The 19,832-nt window shown below is 36.5% G+C and overlaps 1 protein-coding gene across 1 annotated transcript in view; it reads left to right on the top strand.

Moving 5' to 3' along the window:
• TRIM24 (tripartite motif containing 24) overlaps nucleotides 1–19,832 on the top strand; it is a 134,844-nt gene that overhangs the window by 61,786 nt on the left and 53,226 nt on the right. Inside the window, exons 2-5 of the mRNA XM_012806293.2 lie at nucleotides 303–421; nucleotides 7,793–7,940; nucleotides 11,031–11,163; nucleotides 17,216–17,332. Coding sequence (XP_012661747.1) covers nucleotides 303–421; nucleotides 7,793–7,940; nucleotides 11,031–11,163; nucleotides 17,216–17,332 — 517 coding nt within the window. The remainder of the gene's footprint in view (nucleotides 1–302; nucleotides 422–7,792; nucleotides 7,941–11,030; nucleotides 11,164–17,215; nucleotides 17,333–19,832) is intronic.

The raw sequence follows: 19,832 nt of genomic DNA, 5'->3' as shown, positions 1-19,832 counted from the left end.
AAAAAAAAAATAAAGAAAACCATTACTAGAGAAGTTGCTAAACAGTAAAAACAGCCCATATTTATTGGAGAATGGGTAGGATCTCATTTAAAATTGAGTATTTGTGAATCATTTTATGTGTTTTTGTGAATGACATATATACAGTTCATATATGTACATAAACTGAATTGCTTTTATGTAACAGCAGGTATGAAAGAGTGTAGACCTTATAAAAGAAACCAGTCACAGTTTGGATGTGATTTGTTTGTTTAGTACACTGTGTACTTGCATTAAAACCTAGAATGCAATTTTGTCTTTCCCAGTTGGAGTCATTCGATGCCCAGTTTGCAGCCAAGAATGTGCAGAGAGACACATCATAGATAATTTTTTTGTGAAGGACACTACTGAGGTTCCCAGCAGTACAGTAGAAAAGTCTAATCAGGTAAGTACATTGAACCTTTCACCTTTTCTTGATGAGGCAGCATAAGATGCTGAAGGACTCTAAAATAAAGGGAGCCAAATCATAGGCCATTCATCTATGAAATTAGGTGCAATTTAAATATAAGTGGCAGTACCGAAGCCCATGATTATATCCTGCATTCCTTCAGAGAAAACCATTAGTCTCTTTTTTCCCTTGTATTTTCACTGTGTATTGACAACTAGATTTTTATTTCAAGCTCTTTCACATTTTTTAATTTTAATAACAAATTCTACAATGATGCATATGGAAAACACCATGTCTTTGACCACTAAGGTTTGTACGTTCTGAAGAAAGTCGTCTTTTCTGCATGGTATTACTTTGAAAGCCTCATTCAGTAGCATTGTCCAAGGCATTGGATTTGGAGATCCAATGGTGTTTTTCTTCTTTCTTACTTTCATAATTCACATGTAGAATATTTCACTGGCCTCTTAGGTCTAGCTCTCTCATGGCTGATGTGTAGTACACCAGGGGTGAACCATGCTGAGATTAATTCTATAGCATGTCTAAGTATGATATATTTATTAGTCTACTTTTTGATCAGATTCATTGATTTTTTTTTCCCCTCTGTAGACATTTCCTTTAATTTGGAACAGAAAATCCACGAATCTAAATCTGATTAGGGAAAAATTATTATTAACTATGTTTATGAGAACTCTTAGGAATCACATGGCTAACTTCTGTATTTCTTGTTTCATTTTCAGCTTTTTGTTTCTTAGAACAACTATAGGAATTTAGGGTTTGCTTTAAATAAGCATAGCCACTAGGTGAAACACTTCTTTTTATTGTTTTAAAAGTATCGGACAATTTTTCCTGATGGGAAATTTCATCAAAGGCCACAAAAACCAAAACAGAGTTTACCTCAGGGGATAAACTTTTTAATTGTGTAATTGTGAAACTAGCCGTAAAGAATGAGAATATATAGGCTCAGCGCCTGTGGCTTAAGTGGCTAAGGCACCAGCCACATACACCTAAGGTCGTGGGTTCGAATCCAGCCCGGGCCCGCCAAACAACAATGACGGCTGCAACTAAAAAATAGCCGGGGGTTGTGGCGGGCACCTGTAGTCCCAGCCACTTGGGAGGCTGAGGCAGGAGATTCGCTTGAGCCCAGAAGTTGGAGGTTGCTGTCAGCTGAGATACCATGGCACTCTACCCAGGGGGACAGCTTGAGGCTCTGTCTCAAAAAAAAAAAAAAAAAAAAAAGAATGATAATATAATTATTTATGTGAGCTACAGTGCTAAGTACTTAACCACTCTGCAAGTTCTCGTCTGAAAACAAATGATTCGTGTCTGTCTTCCAGTATGTCATTTTGCTTCAGCTATCACATTTATACTTAGATGTTCCTTGTTAGTCACATTACCCACCAGTTATATTTCATGAGGTAAACTCTAGCAGTATATGTACATGCTCAATCTAGAAACTGAAAGGAATTGAAAGGATTCTAATCTAAAGGACAAATTTAAGAATATATAATCATATTAGTTTTCAGTAAGTTAAATACACATATATTTGCTTCTGTCACAGAAACAGAGAGAAATTAAAATCAGTTAACTTAGAGGGAGAATCCATGTAGACATCTTAAATGCAGACAGAGGGACGGGGGAAGGTATTCAGTTTGGTGCAAGAATGAGATTCTTCTAGGGGCATTTGGGGGATGAAGACTAGAGAAGTGATAAAGAAGATGAATTGGAGCTAGGATTACTTTCCAAAGGTAGTGCAGGCTAAACTAGTGTGATGACAATAAGGAATTGAAGGAGGTAAGTTAGCACCCACAGAGAACTTGATACACCTAATTAGATGTGTAAGGTGAGAAATGCTTCACTGCCAGCATGGTGGTGCCTTTCACAGAGATAATGACAGAGAGGGCAGGGAAGTAAGTAAGAAATTGATTTTGAATGTGATTAAGTTTGGGCTGCCTATGAGACTGTAAAGTAGAGGTATCGTTTAGGTCAGACTGGAGCTTGGAAGACAGTTCATAACTCAAGATTTTTAAAAGTTTTAAAAAAATTTTTGTTCTAGATGATTTCAAACATTTGACAGTTGGCAAACAAAGTTCATGTACCCATTAACTGGTTCAGTAGCCTTCAATTTTTTTTTTTTTTTTGAGACAGAGTCTCACTATATCATCCTCTATAGAGTGCCATAGCATCACAGCTCACAGCAACCTCAAATTCTTGGGCTTAAGTGATTCTTTGGCCTCAGCCTCCCATGTAGCTGGGACCACAGGTCCCTGCTGCAACACCCAGCTATTTTTTGTTGTTGTTGTTGCATTTGTCATTGTTTTGCAGGCCTGGGCTGGGTTTGAACCCGCCAGTCCTGGTGTATGTGTCCAGCGTCCTAACCACTGAGCTATGGGTGCCAAACACATCAACTTTTTTTTTTTGGACTGGAAGACGCAGACTCTCGGTATCCTTATTGAACATATTTCAATAAAACAATTTTTTTCTGAAAACATAACCACCATATCAATTTCATAGCTTAAAAAAACCCCAGTGACCTATTAATAGCATCAGAATCTTGACAACAAGCAAATGTCTCTTAGTATTATAATTTGTTTCCATAAGGATCCAATAAGGCCTACACAGTGGGTTTGATTGGTTTCTCTCAAATATATTTTTTAATTAATTCCACTACCTCTTTACCTCTCTTGTTTTCTTTTTCTTCCAGTTTAATATATTTGTTGCATAAATTGGGTTTTTTTTGATAGTCAGCCTTATTCTGAATTTTCCCGACCATTTTCATAAAGTCATTTAAAGTGCTGCTTTTATATTTTGTGTAAACTGGTAATAAAAATGTAGTGATTGGTTTAATTCTGGTTCTACTGGGAGAAGAGGGTAAGAATATTTTTACCCATTATGTCCATATATGTGTCCGTCAGGAAGCATATGGTGACCAGTTGTCTTTTTTCTGATGGTAATAACCCATAAGCAGTTACTGCCAAGAACCCCTATTTCATTAGGGCTTTGGAAGATGGTGACAGTTTTATTCTATCATTCCTCTTTATTTCTTAACTAGAACAGAAAGGGAAAACTTTGTTAATGCTTTTATTACCCCAAAGTATAATAGTTTATAAAGGAAAGGTAGGTTCAATGCTTGATTCTTTTCCTTTAGTTGCCAATTTTTTACAGCAATGAGATAGTTTCTTAGCATTCTTCAGAAGTGACTAATAAGAGGAGTATGTTTGTTACCTAGCCTTTTCAGGGGGAATGCTCTAATAATTTTTTGAGAAAAGAAGATGTGAGTATGTGTTGATTTATTTTCTTTTTTCTTTTAGACAGTCTCACTCTGTTGTCCTGTGTAGAGTGCTATGGCATCTTAGCTCACAGCAACCTCAAATTTGTGGGTTTAAGGTATCATCTTGACTCAGCCTCCTGAGTGGATGGACCTATAGGTGCCCACCAAAATGCCCAGCTAGCTTTTTTGTTTTTTAGGAGAGATGGAGTCTCACTCTTACTTAGGCTGGTCTCTAACTTGTGAGTAAGCTCAAGCAATCCGCCTGCCTCAGCCTCCCCAAATCCTCGGATTATAGATGTGAGCCATCGTACCCAGCCAGGGTTTAATTTTTTTTATTTTATATTTGGATCTCTTTTATACTGGAAATCTTTGTTTTTCATTGCATTGACATTTATTTTCTCCAGGAAACAATATATACTATTGTGCACTATATTATGTTTTTAATATATGCAGTCTTAGTATAACCAGGAATCATTTTAATTCTTTTTTTTTTTTTTTTTTTGAGACAGAGCCTCAAGCTGTCCCCCTGGGTAGAGTGCCATGGCATCACAGCTCACAGCAACCTCCAACTCCTGGGCTTAAGCGATTCTCTTGCCTTAGCCTCCCAAGTAGCTGGGACCACAGGCGCCCACCACAACGCCTGGCTATTTTTTGGTTGCAGCCATCATTGTTGTTTTGGCGGGCCCAGACTGGATTCGAACCCGCCACCTTAGGTGTATGTGGCTGCCGCCTTAGCCACTTGAGCCACAGGTGCTGAAGCCCCATTTTAATTCTTAAAATTAAAATTTTTAAACTAGATATAAACTTATGTTCTGAAAAGGTAAAGAAAAATTTTAAAGTAACAGAGGTAGTAACTTCAAGAAGCAACTGAGAACAAAGGCAAAAGGCTATAGCTATTAAACTTAGAGGAAGTGTCTTTTGAAATTTAAACATTTAAGGAGGAGGTACAGGTTGTGTGATGCTACAGTCTCAGTATTTGGCTTGGGACTCAGACCTCTGATAAGCAGGAGTAGGCTTGTGGTACTGGTGTCTCTGAAATGGGTTGCGGTTAATGTGGTTCTACAAATACTGGAAAAAATGGAAACTAGAGCTAACTGTTGCTAAAGGAAGGAACTTCTGCTGCTGGGGCAAAGCAGCATTGACTAGCAATGCTTACACAGAGGAAGCAAACAGGATTAAGTCCTTTCTCTGGCATTGTTGCAATCTCTCTCCAGCACCACTGGTTGTTAGGAACTAAAGTATAAACAGCTTGTGAAGCCTAATGGTGGCTTGCAGAGTGAGTATATAGGAGAGTAGAGTAGAACCTGGGAGCAGTAGAGCATTTCTGTCAAAACAGAAAGCAAAAAAGACAGTACTTTCTGTTTGTGTGTACTGCAGATAATCAAATCATCGTGTTTTTAAGTTGCTTGAAATAATTCTTCTGGGGTTTGTTAAGCTACTTGATAGGCAGGTTTATTTCATTTTGCTTTTGATGTTTAGTATTTTCAAATTTTTTTATATTTATATTTTTTATTTATATTTACATATGTATTTATATTTTTATATTTAAATTTGTATAGCTACATATAAAACATGTACTTGAAAATAGAATCTATATTGGCTCGGTGCCTGTGGCTCAAGTGGCTAAGGCTCCAGCCACATACACCTAAGGTGGTGGGTTTGAATCCAACTTGGGCTGCCAAACAACAATGACGGCTGCAACCAAAAAATAGCCGGGCGTTGTGGCAGGCGCCTGTGGTCCCAACTACTCGGGAGACTGAGGCAGGAGACTCACTTGAGCCCAGGAGTTAGAGGTTGCTGTGAGCTGTGATGCCACAGCACTCTACCCAGGGGGACAGCTTGAGGTTCCATCTCAAAAAAAAGAAAGAAAATACAATCTATAAAGCAGGATATATCCAGAAAACTTGTATTCCTGTCTTATCTACTCATCTACGCATTTCCTCTACAACTATTTAACTTTTATGGTTTCTCATTTCTTTTTAAAGACTATGTATAAGTTTTAAGTAAGTCATCCTTCTCCATCCCATTGTTCTTAAGTTAGTAGTAGCATTATACACATACACAGATACGCTCTTCAGACTTGGCTTGTTTTATTTTACTTTATATTAGTAGCAGTCTCTCTCAACTAATACATATAGAAATTATATATTTCTTTTTGTAACCTATTATAGAGGTTAAATTTCAGGTGATGATATCCTTATAGATGTGATAGCTGAAGCTCAATCCCTATACTTAACAAAAATCTCCAGAATTAAAAGATTTCAATAGATTCTTTGGACAAAGACCTAAATTGTCCTGTGACCCTGCTTGATCTGGCTCCTGCTGCCTTGCTCCAGCTACTTCTCTTGCTAGTCTTCTCTTTAATCACCTCAACAATCAGCCCTACTTGTTTCTTTCAATTCTTGGGACCTGCCATGTTCCTCTGGCCTAGGGCTTCTCTCTGCCCAGAAGACTTTTCATCCAGTAATGTTAGCTCAACTTTCATACGTTGGTACTAATATGATCTTCTTAGGAAAAGCCTTCACTGGATAATCTCTACTGTCTTTCCTCAGCCTTTCCTCCAACCCTATTAAAATCATATGCATTTCTTCATTGTATGCTTTTACAACTTTTTTTTTTTTTTTTTTTGAGAGACAGAGTGTCTGTGTTGCCCTCGGTAGAGTGTCATGGTGGCATCACAGCTCACAGCAACCTCAAACTCACGGGCTTAAGCGATTCTCTTGCCTCAGCCTCCCAAGTAGCTGGGACTACAGATGCCTGCCACAATGCCTGGCTATTTTTGTTGTTGTTGTTGCAGTTGTCATTGTTGTTTCGCAAGCCTGGGCTGGGTTTGAACACGTTAGTCCCGGTGTATATGGCTGGCACCCTTGCCACTGAGCTACAGGTGCTGAGCCTCTTACAACTTTTTTTTTTTTAATTGAATGATAACTATGTACATTAATGCACTTCTGGGGTACAGTGTGGGGTTTTCACACACAGTCTGAAACACTTCCATCAAACTGTGGTTAACATAGCCTTCATGTCATTTTCTTAGTTATTATTTTAAAACGTTCACATTCTACTCTTAGACAACTTTTCATGTGTATTTCCTTTATGGTACTTCTCAGTTTGTAACGGTATATTGGTGTACTTACTCTAGTACTGTGCTTCTGCTTCTCATTTTATCTTCACTACTTTGTAAAATCTGTATTATTATCCTCATTTCTTTCTTTCTTTCTTTCTTTTTTTTTTTTTTTTTTTTTTTTTTTTGAGACAGTCTCACTCTGTCACCCTTGGTAGAGTGCTCTGGTGACACAGCTCACAGCAACCTCCAACTCTTGGGCTTAGGCAATTCTCTTGCCTCAGCCTCCTAAGTAGCTGGGACTGCAGGCGCCCGCTACAACGTCCAGCTATTTTTTGTTGCAATTTGGCCATGGCCAGGTTTGAACCCACCACCCTCAGTATATGGGGCCAGCGCCCTACTCACTGAGCCACAGGTGCCACCCTATCATCCTCATTTCAAAGGTAAGTACTCTAACCTGCCCATGACCACTCAGCTAAAAAGTGAAGTAACTAGAATTTGAACTTGCTTTTCATCTATGAAAGTATGGTTATCATAAGGGCATGGGTCATGTTTGCTTTTCCTTCTTCTATCCTTAACACTCACATAGTGCCTTGAATGGTTGTTTTTTTTTAAGAGACAGAGTCTCACTTTGTCGCCCTCAGTAGAGTGCTGTTGCGTCACAGCTTACAGCAACCTCCAGCTCTTGGGCTTAAGCGATTCTCTTGCCTCAGCCTCCCGAGTAGCTGGGACTAAAGGCGCCTACCGCAGCACCCGACTGTTTTTTTGTTGCAGTTTGGCTGGGATCAGGTTCTAACCTGCCACCCTCAGTGTATGAGGCCAGCACCCTACTCACTGAGTCACAGGCACTGCTGAATATTTGGGATACTGAATTAAGAAAGAAATAATTTAACAAATACTGTCAGTTTAAATTTACAAACACTATTTAGAAGATAACTGATAGTCTAGTATGGTTGTTGTATCATTTATGTATAACTAGTGGTGTGGTCAGCTTTTCATTTTCTCAAAAATTCATGTGACATGTTTCTTTTATTGTCAGGTGTGTACAAGCTGTGAGGACAATGCAGAAGCTAATGGGTTTTGTGTAGAGTGTGTTGAATGGCTCTGCAAGACATGTATCAGAGCTCATCAGAGGGTGAAGTTCACAAAAGACCACACTGTCAGACAAAAAGAGGAAGTATCTCCAGGTAGTAAGTTATTTCTTTGTCTTTCTTTCTTTGTCTCTGTATTTCCCCCCACCCCGTCTTTTCTTTGTTTTTATATTGACTTAGTTTTGACAAATGTTAAATATACCCTTATTTTTTGATACAAAGAGGTCTATATTACAATTGAGATTTGAGAACTTAATGTTGATAATCACCAATAGATAGAGAATTCATACTCTTCTGCTCCTATAAATGTCTTAATTTGGTGTGACTATAAAGCAAATGGGGAAAAATTATTTTTTTCTTTATTTTCTCTCTTTTTCATTTCTAATGTGGCCTTAAATGTTTTATAACTCCCGTTTCTTCTGCTGTTATAGTAAACCTGACTCACGATATTTGTCTAATATATAATAAAAGAAGCCTGGCTTTTTTTTTTTTCTTTTGAGACAGAGTCTTATTATGTTGCCCTCAGTAGAGTGCAATGGCATCAGAGCTCACAGCAACCCCAAACTCTTGGGCTTAAGCGATTCTCCTGCCTCAGCCTCCCAAGTAGCTGAGACCATAGGCGCCCGCCACAACGCCCGGCTATTTTTTGGTTGCAGCCATCATTATTGTTTTGGCGGCCCTGGGCTGGATTCAAACCTGCCACCTTAGGTGTTATGTGGCTGGTGCCTTAGCCACTTGAGCCACAGGTGCTGAGCCACCACTGTATTTTAGATATTCTACATTATGGTTACGAGACAGTTGTGGATTTATGAATTTTTATGTTTGCTTTTATACTTTGGTAGATCTGTACATGATAATTTGGGAAAGACCATAATGTATATAAAATACAAAAAGCATGTTACTGATCAAGAATGATTATTACAAACCCAAGAATTTTTTTGAAAGAACAGGGAAGTTTTTCCTAGTGCTTTAGTTTTGTTTCTGCTTTCAACTTTATTAATTTTATTGTATTATGGTCCGAAAATATGAGTCTGTTAACTCGTTCTTTTTGCCAGCACGTATTTGTTTTTTGTAAAGATTGATGATTAGATGAAAATAAGTTTCATATAAATCAAATATTGAAATCAAAAAGAAACCATAGACATATACCATATGTGGTGGGGAAAGTAACATTTTTTATGACTAGAGAGGAGAAAAACTTTCTAGAAATATTTCTTAAAAATAAAAGCCAAAAATATGTTTGGGGGAAAAAGTAGCATATAAAGTAAGACTGAGAAAAATATTTCTAAAATCTTTGGCAGACAATGTATCTAATATGTACAAATCATTAAGAAACAATTGGACAGAAAAATGTAGAGGTTACTAGCAGACAGTTCTTAAATACAAATGGCTGATAACTGTGAAAAGTTATTTTGATCTGAGTTATTAAAAAATTGCATCCTCAAATAGTAAAGTCAGTTTCACTCTCTCCCTCTGCCTCTCTTTTCTCTCCCCTTGGTCAAATCAACAAATATTAAAAGTATTGAGAATACCCACTGTTAAGAAGGTAATAGCCACTCTATACTAGAAGAAGTACAAATGGGTACAATTTTTTTGAGGACCATTTACTTCTGTATAAATTACCCTTGACCTAACAGTTCTACCATTAGAAATTTATCTTGTGGAAACATGTATATGATTTATGAATTTCATGTTTATTTCAGCCTTATGAAATATTTAAAAATGAGAAACTTCAAAATGTCTATTAGTAGCTGGTGTATCTATTTGATGGAATGCTATACAATTAATATAGGTATCAAGAAGTCAAGTGAGAAAAGCATCTCACAATGTCAACTGCCATTTTTATTGTATAAACCAAAGTACAGCATTAAGTAGTTCCATATGTAGAAAAAGAACTAGAGAAACACATGCCACTGTATTAATACTAGTTACCTCTGGAGGTAGGATTATTTCTGAAATGTTTGTATTTTACCTTTAATTATTAGTGAGGTAAATTGGTTAGGTAAATTTTTAATCATTGTATTTATTCCTGTTTTGCTTGTTTTCAATGTAATATTACAACTTAAACATTTCCTAGTTTTATCTCTACTCTGGAAAATTAGTGAAAAGTCACATGGATGACTGGCTGTACTAGTGAAAATGTAATTTTTTCTATTAATAGCATCCTCTGTTAGGATTTTTGTAGAAGTAGGAAAATCATTCATTACTCCTTTTTAGTCATTTTTATTAATTTTTATTAATTTTTTCTTTTTCTTTCTCTCTCACTTTTTTTTTTTTTTTTTTTTTTTGAGACAGTCTCATCCTATCACCCAGGATAGAGTGCCATGGCATCATCATAGCTCACTGTAGCAACCACAAACAAACTCTTGGGCTCAAGTGATCCTCATGCTTCAACCTACCAAGTAGCTGGGACTACAGGTGGCCACCAAGATGCTCAGCTAATTTTTTAGTGGAGACAGGATCTTGCTCTTGCTCAGGCTGGTCTCAAAACTCCTGAGCTCAAGCAATCCACCTGCCTGAGCCTCCTGGAGTGCTAGAATTACAGGCATGAGCCACTGCACCTGGCCTTCTGTCTTCTTCTAAAGATGAGGTCTTGCTATGTTGCCCAAGCCTGGCCTTGACCACCTGGGCACAAGTGAACCTCCTCTGAATAGCTTGGACTGTATGTGCTTGCTACTATACCTGGCTAGATTTTATGAATTGCATTTTTAAAATTCTCCCATATTTGGGATAGAAACATCCAGTTGGTCCTGATAGCCACTTATCAGAGCTATCTTTTTAACTATACACTTAGACCTTACATACTCCTGAATTAATCTGAATTTCTACTTGAAATTAAAAAGTTGAAATGCTGAAGATACATAAATTTTAATATCTGTAACACTGTTCAAGTGGGAGAGGAGGGTGGTAAGCTATCACCTAATGGGTACAGTGTAAGGGTATACATACCCCCTGGGTGACTATAACTTGGTCATTTGTACCCTAATAGTCATCTGAAATAAATTTATATATGTACATATATAACATATATCTGTATCTGTGGCACTTAGTGGTAGTTACACTATAGATAAAGCTGTTTTGTAGTTTTTTTATATCAATGAATTTGATTTCAAATGAGCAATCTGGTAATTATGTATTATTCAGTTTTCTTAACTTTCTTCTCTTTTGTCTCCATTATTTCTGCAGAGGCAGTTGGTGTCACCAGCCTGCGACCAATGCTTTGTCCTTTTCATAAAAAGGAGCAGTTGAAGCTTTACTGTGAGACATGTGACAAACTGACATGTCGAGATTGCCAGTTGTTAGAACATAAAGAGCATAGGTACCACCTTCTTTCCTTATATACACAGATGTATATAACGTAGAATTCTACACCCAGTGAGTATATTCTTTAAAAATAAAGTTCAATGAAAGATAGATTCAGACAAAATAAACTGAGGGAGTATATCCCTGATAAACCCTCACTAAGTACATTTTAGATAGGAGAAAAATAATAGGCAATGCATAAAGGAATAAAGAGCAATTAAAATGATAGGTATGAGTAAATCTGAAAGAGTGTTGACTTAGGAAACAATGTGGTGTACGTGTGTATGTTGACATGTTAGGAGGATGTGGAGTTTGTGTTTTAAGGTCCATGTGTAGTCTAGTAGGAGGGTAAAAAGTACAAATTAGTATTATGTAAGTTAAAATCTGCATTTTGTTATGTCTGTAGTAATCACTAAAAGAATAGTGAAAATGTCTATCATTGGGGGGGTGGGAGGGGACAGAGCAAGATGGTGGACCAGAAGGATGGTTCAACTGACTTCTCCTGGAGCTGGTGTGGGGACCTTACCCAGAGTCATAGCTCAGGGACTACAGCGAGGAAGTGGTGAGCTGGATATAGCTATGATCTGAGGGAATGGAAATCTGATGAATTAGGCAAGTGATTATGATTGGCTAGGATCAACTGGCCTTCCATGGAGGTCCAGATGGGAGGAAGCCTTTCTGGAGTTTTCAGTTGTTGAGGGAAGCTGAGCATTGAATGGAAAGCTTGGAAGAGTGGGCGAACTTGAACAATATACAGCAACCAGATTTGAATGCTGGTTGGAGTGGACTTGCTATAGGTTTGGTGGCTGGTAAGGCAGCCATACTGAGAAGGTCTCAGGGACCAGTGGGCTGCCATTACAGAAAGGTCTTGAGAAGGTCTTAGCAGGGACCTAAAGCACAGCTGTCTTAATTCTGTCTGCTGGGATCAGAGCTCCACTCTTGGGACTGGCTGAGGGACTCCTGTACTCCACTAGAAGTAGAGTCAGGGAACACCGTGAGACATGCCCCTGAAGGATTCTTGTGAGCTTTAAGATCCCACCCTGGCATGGTCCAAATGCTGAGGAAACAATCATGCGATCACTGAAGTCAACTAAGTTTGGAATAAGGACCACAGAAGTTGCTGGCTGTCCTGTCTTTAAAAAAACCCCACAGTGCCACCTGGTGTCCTGTTGACACATTGCCACATACTGTCATCAAGAGTAAGATTTCTGTTTGAAACAAAGGAGGCAGTGAGAAGTAAAAAGGAGGACAAGGAGGTGAACAACAAGAAAGAACACAAGAGAAGGAACAAACAAAAATTCAGGCAACATGAAAAACCAAACTGAGGACTTCCCCCAAGGGACTATGAGGATGAGGCAGCTACTTGCAGAAGACTCCACCTATAAAGAATTAATGAACTTGACAGAAAGGGAATTTAAAATGTGGTTCATAAAGACAATAAAAGGAATGGGTGAGAAAATGAAAAGACAGAACCAAAACTACCTTGAGATATCACCTAACCCCAGTGAGAATGTCCTACATCACAAAGTCTCAAAGCTACAGATGCTGGTGTGGATGTGGAGAGAAGGGAACACTTTTACACTGCTGGTGGGACTGCAAACTAATACAACGTTTTTGGACAGAAAAATGGAGAATCCTCAAAAACCTCAAATTAGACCTCCCATTTGATCCTGCAATCCCATTACTAAGCATCTACCCAGAAGAGAAAACCTTTTATCATAAACACTCAAGTGCAAATGTCCTTATCATGGCTCAATTTACAATCACAAAAATGTGGAAACAGTCTAAATGCCCACTAACCCAGGAATGGATTAACAAGCTGTGGTATATGTATACAATGGAATGCTTACTGTTCAGCCACTAAAAATGATGAAGACTTTACATCTTTTGTATTAACCTGGATGGAAGTGGAACTCACTCTTCTTAGTAAAGCATCACAAGAATGGAGAAGCAAGCATCCCATGTGCTCACTTCTAATATGAATGCAGTGGATGAGCTAATGGGGGGAGGGTAGGGGAATGAGCAAGTGGGGAAAGGGAAGGAGAGAGAAACTTGGGCAGGGATCACTGTATGACATACCTCTTGGGGACAGCACACAATTATAAGGGACTTATTCTAACAAATGCAGTCAATGTAACCTAATTCCTTATGTCCTCAGTGAATCCCAAACAATAAAAGAAAATAATTTAAAATAAAGAAATGAAAAATAAAAGAAATGTGAATAATTATTACGATAAGAGGGGAAGGGGAGATGGAATAATTAGTATAAACAGAGGCCAAAGATGTGAGTAGAAGAAAAAAGAACAGATGCGTTGTAGTAATGTCTTAGTAAATTGGTAGATCTACAAATACATTGTAATTATACTAAACATAAATAGACAAATGTTCCAAATCACAGGTCAGGTTTCAGACTAGATAAGAAATAAAATAGAGAAATCTGCTGTTTGCTGTAATGAGGAACATCTAAAACCTAAATATATAAAAAAGGTTAATGGGAAAAGAGGTGCCATAGAAATACCAACCAAAGGAAAGTTGGTATAATAGACAAAAATGCATTAATTGACATAAAGAGAGAAAGTTTGTAAAGATGAAAGGCTTTCTTTACCTCAAAGATACGAGTATGGTTAATAAACTTAAATTAAGAAAAGGATTGAACATTAAACTAATAGGAATATCCACAATTACAGTAGAAAATTTTACTGTACTTAGTAATTGAAGGTGGGTACTGTGGTATGCATATGTATTCCCAGCTACTCATGATGCTATGGTAGAAGGATTGTTTGAACCCAGTAGTTGAGTCTAGCCTGGGCAACATAGCAAGACCCTATCTCCATAAAGTAAATAAATAAAAGTAACATATAGAGTAAGTGTCAATAAAAATGTATTGGTTAGATTCAAATAATACGATCACCATAATGTTTTATGAACATTATAGAATGCTATACCCAATAATATATTCTTTCCAAACATACAAAGAGAAATGTTTAATTGACCACATGCCAGGATATTAGAATCCTGGAAAATAACTTGCATAACTAAATGTAGTTAGTCCAGAAAGCAATAATAGAGGTGAAAAATGTATGTTTGGAAACAAAGAAATGAAATTGATTTGAAAACTAAATGCAAGGATGCATGATCCTGGACTGTATCCTCACCTAGATAAGCAGAAAAAAATGATGCTGAGGACATTGAGACAAAGGGCATGATTAGATTATGTGGATTAGATGTTTTGTAGTGTCAGTTTTGAACTTTATACTATATTTGTGTAAGAAATCATTCTTATTTTTAGAAAATACACACTGAATTATTAACAGGATACCCCTTAATGAGGCAAAATTTAAAAATTGATTAATCTGCTTATAGGTGTATATGAGATCTCTGTACTCTTGTAAATTTTACATTGTTTCAAAGTAAGAAGTTAAATATACATTTAAATTACCAAAGCAATAAGTTTCAGTTTATATTGAGAATATTATATCTGAATAATGGTAAATATAGTACATATCAATCAAGGAAAATTTATATTGTTTAATGTATATATTACATATTAAGGATAAAAAAATCAATGCCCTAAACATTTATCTCAAGTTACTTAAAGCACATTAAACCCACATGGCTCACACCTGTAATCCCAGCACTTCGGGAGGATTGTTTGAGGCCAGGAATGCCAGATCAGCCTGAGCAACATAGGGAGATCCTATCTCTACAAAAAAAATGAAAAAAAACGTGGTGGCATTTCACCTGTAGCCCCAGCCACTTGGGAGGCTGAGACAGCAGGATCACTTCAGGCCAGAGTTGCTTAAATGACATAGCAAGGCATCATTTCTACAAAAAGAAGAAAAATTAGCTGGGTTTAGTGGCATATTCCTGTAGCCCCAGTTATTCTGGAGGCTGAGGCAAGAGGATTGTTGAAGCTGGGAGTTTGAGATTGTAGTGAGCTATAAGGATTCCACTGCACTTTAGCCTGGTTTAGCCTGGGCAACAGATTGAAACCTTGTCTCAAAAAGAAAAAAAAAGTATTTGAAAATTATTATATGGAATGGGAAAATTCTTAGAAAATACAATTTTTACCAAAACTAATGCAAAATTAAATAGAAAATCAGAGTAGTCTTCTAATTTAATACTTATAAATTAAAATTTTCCCACACAGAACATAAATAGACCCAAATTCCTTCACTGAGTCTAGAAAATAAGGTAAAAATAACGCATTTCTTATACAAACTTTTCCAGAGAATGATAAAAGAATGAATTCTCTCTGACTTGTTATATGAAGCCAGCATAATCTTTATACTAAAACTGACCAGGAATAGCAATGGAAAATTACAGGTCAGTGTCACCCATAAAATGAAATAAAAATTCCAAGAAACAGAATAGCAAATCCAGTAGTGTTATCATTTTGGGGCAATTCATTACAACCAAGGTGATGGTATTTTAGAAATGTAAAATTCATTTAACACTTCAAGTCATTCATGTTAAAATCATTCATGTTGTCATATTAAAAGAAGGGGAAAATATTATGGCCATTTTAACTGGCAGAAAAAACATTAAATGAAAATTAAATATACCTTGGTGGCATAGCATGTCAGCAAACTAGGAGTAAGTAGGAATTTCCTAAACCTGGTAAGGATTATTTGTGGAAAGAACTAAACACACTTAACACTGGAATATTGAAAGTTTTTACGTTAAGATTAATATAAGAACGAGTATTTTAACCATTTCCTTAACATTAATTACATCATACTTAAGTGTAGTAAAGAAAAATTTTACTAAGATAAAAAAATTGGAGTTGCCTGAGAAAGAATTTAAATATTATTTTTAAAATGGTATGATAATGTACAAAGAAAATCCAATAGTTATTAATTAGATGTCTTCTTTTTTCTATCTCCTACAACTATATTTATAATACTGATTTAATTACACATTTGAAATCACATTCTGTAAAATGTTAATTTAGAAATACTGTATTTTGCAGACCCTGATTGCCTAATCCTTTGCCCACTGAACTGTATTTTAAAACTCACTCTCCCAGCTCAACGCCTGTAGCTCAAGCAGCATAGGTGCCAGCCACAAATACCAGAGCTGGTGGGTTCGAATCCAGCCCTGGCCTGCCAAACAACAATGACAACTACAGCCAAAAAATAGCCGGGCATTGTGGCAGGCACCTGTAGTCCCAGCTACTTGGGAGGCTGAGGCAAGAGAATCACTTAAACGCAGGAGTTGGAGGTTGCTGTGAGCTATGATGTTAGGGTACTCTACCTAGGGCAATAGCTTGAGGCTCTGTCTCAGAAAAAGTAAATAAATGAAAATAAAAATAAATCCTATCTCTTAATTCCCAGAGAGATGGATTTTAGAAATTTCACCCATCTCTCTGCATAGTGCTATGCAGAATAAACTTTCCCTGCTGTAAAAAAAAAAAAAAAAAAAAAGTATTTTGTACAGTTTATAGAAAAATTTAAATCAAATCCTGTATGTACTTTCTATCTCCTTGTCTATCTTCTATAGAACGTCTCTTCAATTGTCTTACATAGCTTGCTGGAGTATACCCCCCTTCACTTCCAAGTTATATAAAATTTTATATCTTCTAATACTTTTGCTTGAAATTTTATTTCAAGGCCCATCAGTCATCAAGAGTTTTGCCTTTCTGCCTTTATTCTTTAGTGACCTCTACAACATAACTACCTATTATTTAAAAGTGATCTTTCAAATGTTTACACCAAACTTTCATAATTATGAAATTGCAAAATATCTAATGGTTAATAAATCTGGTTACATATCTTTGACTACATTTTGCCAGGACTGCCAAGTAAGCCAAGGCCTCCAAAGCTATAAATGTCTTTCCCAAACTTGCAAAATATTTGAGAATGTCCATAATCTGTAAAGACTACTCATTTCTTTGTGGGATAAACTTGAGAGGAGGGGAAAGCTGGCCTTAATGGGGATATATTTGGCATTTTTGAAAGATTATCACTTAAATCCTTTATAATATTATCTTTTTATTAGTCATTACTTTTGAACTTTTCCTCACTTTGGACAGATAGTTATATAAAGTAATTTGCTTATTTTTTCAGGTATCAATTTATAGAAGAAGCTTTTCAGAATCAGAAAGTGATCATAGATACACTAATCACCAAACTGATGGAAAAAACAAAATACATAAAATTCACGGGAAATCAAATCCAAAACAGGTAATTTTATGGTATTATAATCATTTTTATATAATGTGTAACATATATTCATTTGTAAAATGGAACATTTTCCTTAACTCCCAGTGAAATAGTAAGTTGTCGGATAACTGTAATAACACTTGATTGATAAGACTTTTCCAGAAACCTTGTTGGGATATATTCTTTTTAACCAATAAATTTCAAAACTAATGATAATAAAGTATAGTTGGTAATAGCCTATTTACCTGGTGTGTATTGATAACTTATCTCATGTTTCCTAGTTTTAAAGAAATGCCTGGATTAAAAAAAAAATCATTTTGCCAGTACTATGAAATAGTTTAACATTTGATTATACATATGACTGCTAGATTAAGATTTGTGAAAATTTGAGATGCTGTTCTGGGGCTGTGATTTTTAAACTGCAGAGAGTTGGAAGTTTTAAGATACTAGGAGACAGGGATCATTAAACTGTTTCACATAGCTTTTTTATTCATTCTCTGACTGTCATCCACAGAAAGAACCATTAACTGTCCAAAGGCTCATATCTTAGAATCCAGTGATTGGAGAGCAAACCACTAACTTCCATGTAGGAATAGCTTGTCTTAACACCTTGAAAACATTTCCACTCAGATCAGGAACCAGGCAAGATTGCCCACACTGTTTCCACTACTTTTTAACATCATAATGGAAGTCTTAGCCATTGCAGTCAGGAAGAGAAGGCAATCAAGAGTATCCATATAGGGTTAGAGGAGATCAAACTTTGACTTTTTGCAGATGATATGATTGTATACCTGGAAAACCCCAAGGACTCAACTACAAAACTGTTAGAAGTGATCAAGGAATAGAGCAGCATCTCAGGATACAAAATCAATACTCTCAAATTAGTAGCATTCATATATACCAACAGTAGTCAAGCTGAAAAAAAAATCAGGGACTCTATTCCCTTTACAGTAGTGCCAAAGAAAATGAAATATCTGGGAGTGTACCTAACAAAAAACAAGAAAGATCTCTATAAAGAAAACTATGAAACTCTGAGAAAAAAAAGAGCTGAAGATGTTAACAAATGCAAAAACATATCATGCTCATGGCTGAAAAGAATCAACATTGTTAAAATGTCCATACTACCCAAAGCAATCTACAGATTTAATGAAATCTCTGTTAAAGCACCAGAAAAGATCTGGAAAAGCTAGTACTTTATTTTATATGGAAATAGAAAAACACCTCAAATAGCTAAGACATTACTCAGAAATAAAAACAAATCAGGTAGAATCACACTACCAGACTTTAGACTATACTGTAAATCTATAGTGATCAAAACAGCATGGTACTGGCACAAAAATAGAGAGGTAGATGTATGGAACAGACTAGAGAACCAAGAGATGAATCTAGACACTTATCATCATTTGATCTGCTATCAAAAGTGTAAACTGGGGGAAAGACTCCCTATTTAACAAATGGTGCTGGGTGAATTGGCTGGCAACTTGTAGAAGACTGAAACTGAACCCACACCCTTCACCCCTAACAAAAATTGACTCTCACTAGATGAAAGATTTAAACTTAAGACATGTACCCATAAAGATTCTTGGAGAGAGTGCAGGGGAAACACTTGGAAAATTGGCCTGGGAGAAAATGTTATGAGGCAGACCCCCAGGGCAATTGAAGCAACACTAAAAATACATTACTGGCATCTACAGTAATAGGAACTAAAAAGCTTCTGCACAGCCAAGAACACAGTAAGTAAAGCAAGTAGACTGGCCTCAGAATGGGAGAGGATATTTGCAGGTTATGTTTCTCACAAAGGTCTGATAACCAGAATCCACAGAGAAATTAAACTTATTACTAAGAAAAGAACAAGTGATCCCATTTCACTATGGGCAAGAGACTTGAACAGAAGCTTCTCTAAAGAAGACTGCTGTATGGTCTACAGGCATATGAAAAAATGCTCATCATCTTTAATCATAGAAAAATGCAAATCAAAACCACTTTGAGATACCATCTAACTCCAGTAAGAGTAGCCACATAACAAAATCCCAAAACTACAGATGTTGGCGTGGATGTGGAGATAAAGGGAACACTTCTGCACTGCTGGTGGGAATGCAAGCTAGTATGTTCCTTTTGGAAATAAGTTTGGAGAAAACTGAGGAATCTAAAAATAGACCTGCCATTGGATCCTGCAATTCCTCTACTAGGTGTATATCCAAAAGACCAGAAATCACTTTGCAAAAAAGATATTTGCACCAGATTATTCATTGTACCTCAATTCGTAATAGCCAAGTCATGGAAGAAGCCCAGGTGCCCATTAACCCATGAATAGATTAACAAATTGTGGTATATGTATACCATGGAATACTATGCAGCCTTAAAAAAGATGGAGACTTTACCTCTTTTATGTTTACATGGATGGACCTGGAACATATTCTCCTAAGTAAAGTATCTAAAGAATGGAAGAAAAAGTATCCAGTGTGCTCAGTACTTCTATGAAACCAACTTATATTTACCCACACTTTCTTTTTTTTTTTTT

Source organism: Otolemur garnettii, unplaced genomic scaffold (assembly GCF_000181295.1).
Source record: "Otolemur garnettii isolate 467f Iridium unplaced genomic scaffold, OtoGar3 scaffold00049, whole genome shotgun sequence".
Taxonomy (NCBI): Eukaryota; Metazoa; Chordata; class Mammalia; order Primates; family Galagidae; genus Otolemur; species Otolemur garnettii.
Note: the sequence above shows the minus strand (reverse complement) of the source record. Positions and strands in the feature narration are given on the sequence as shown.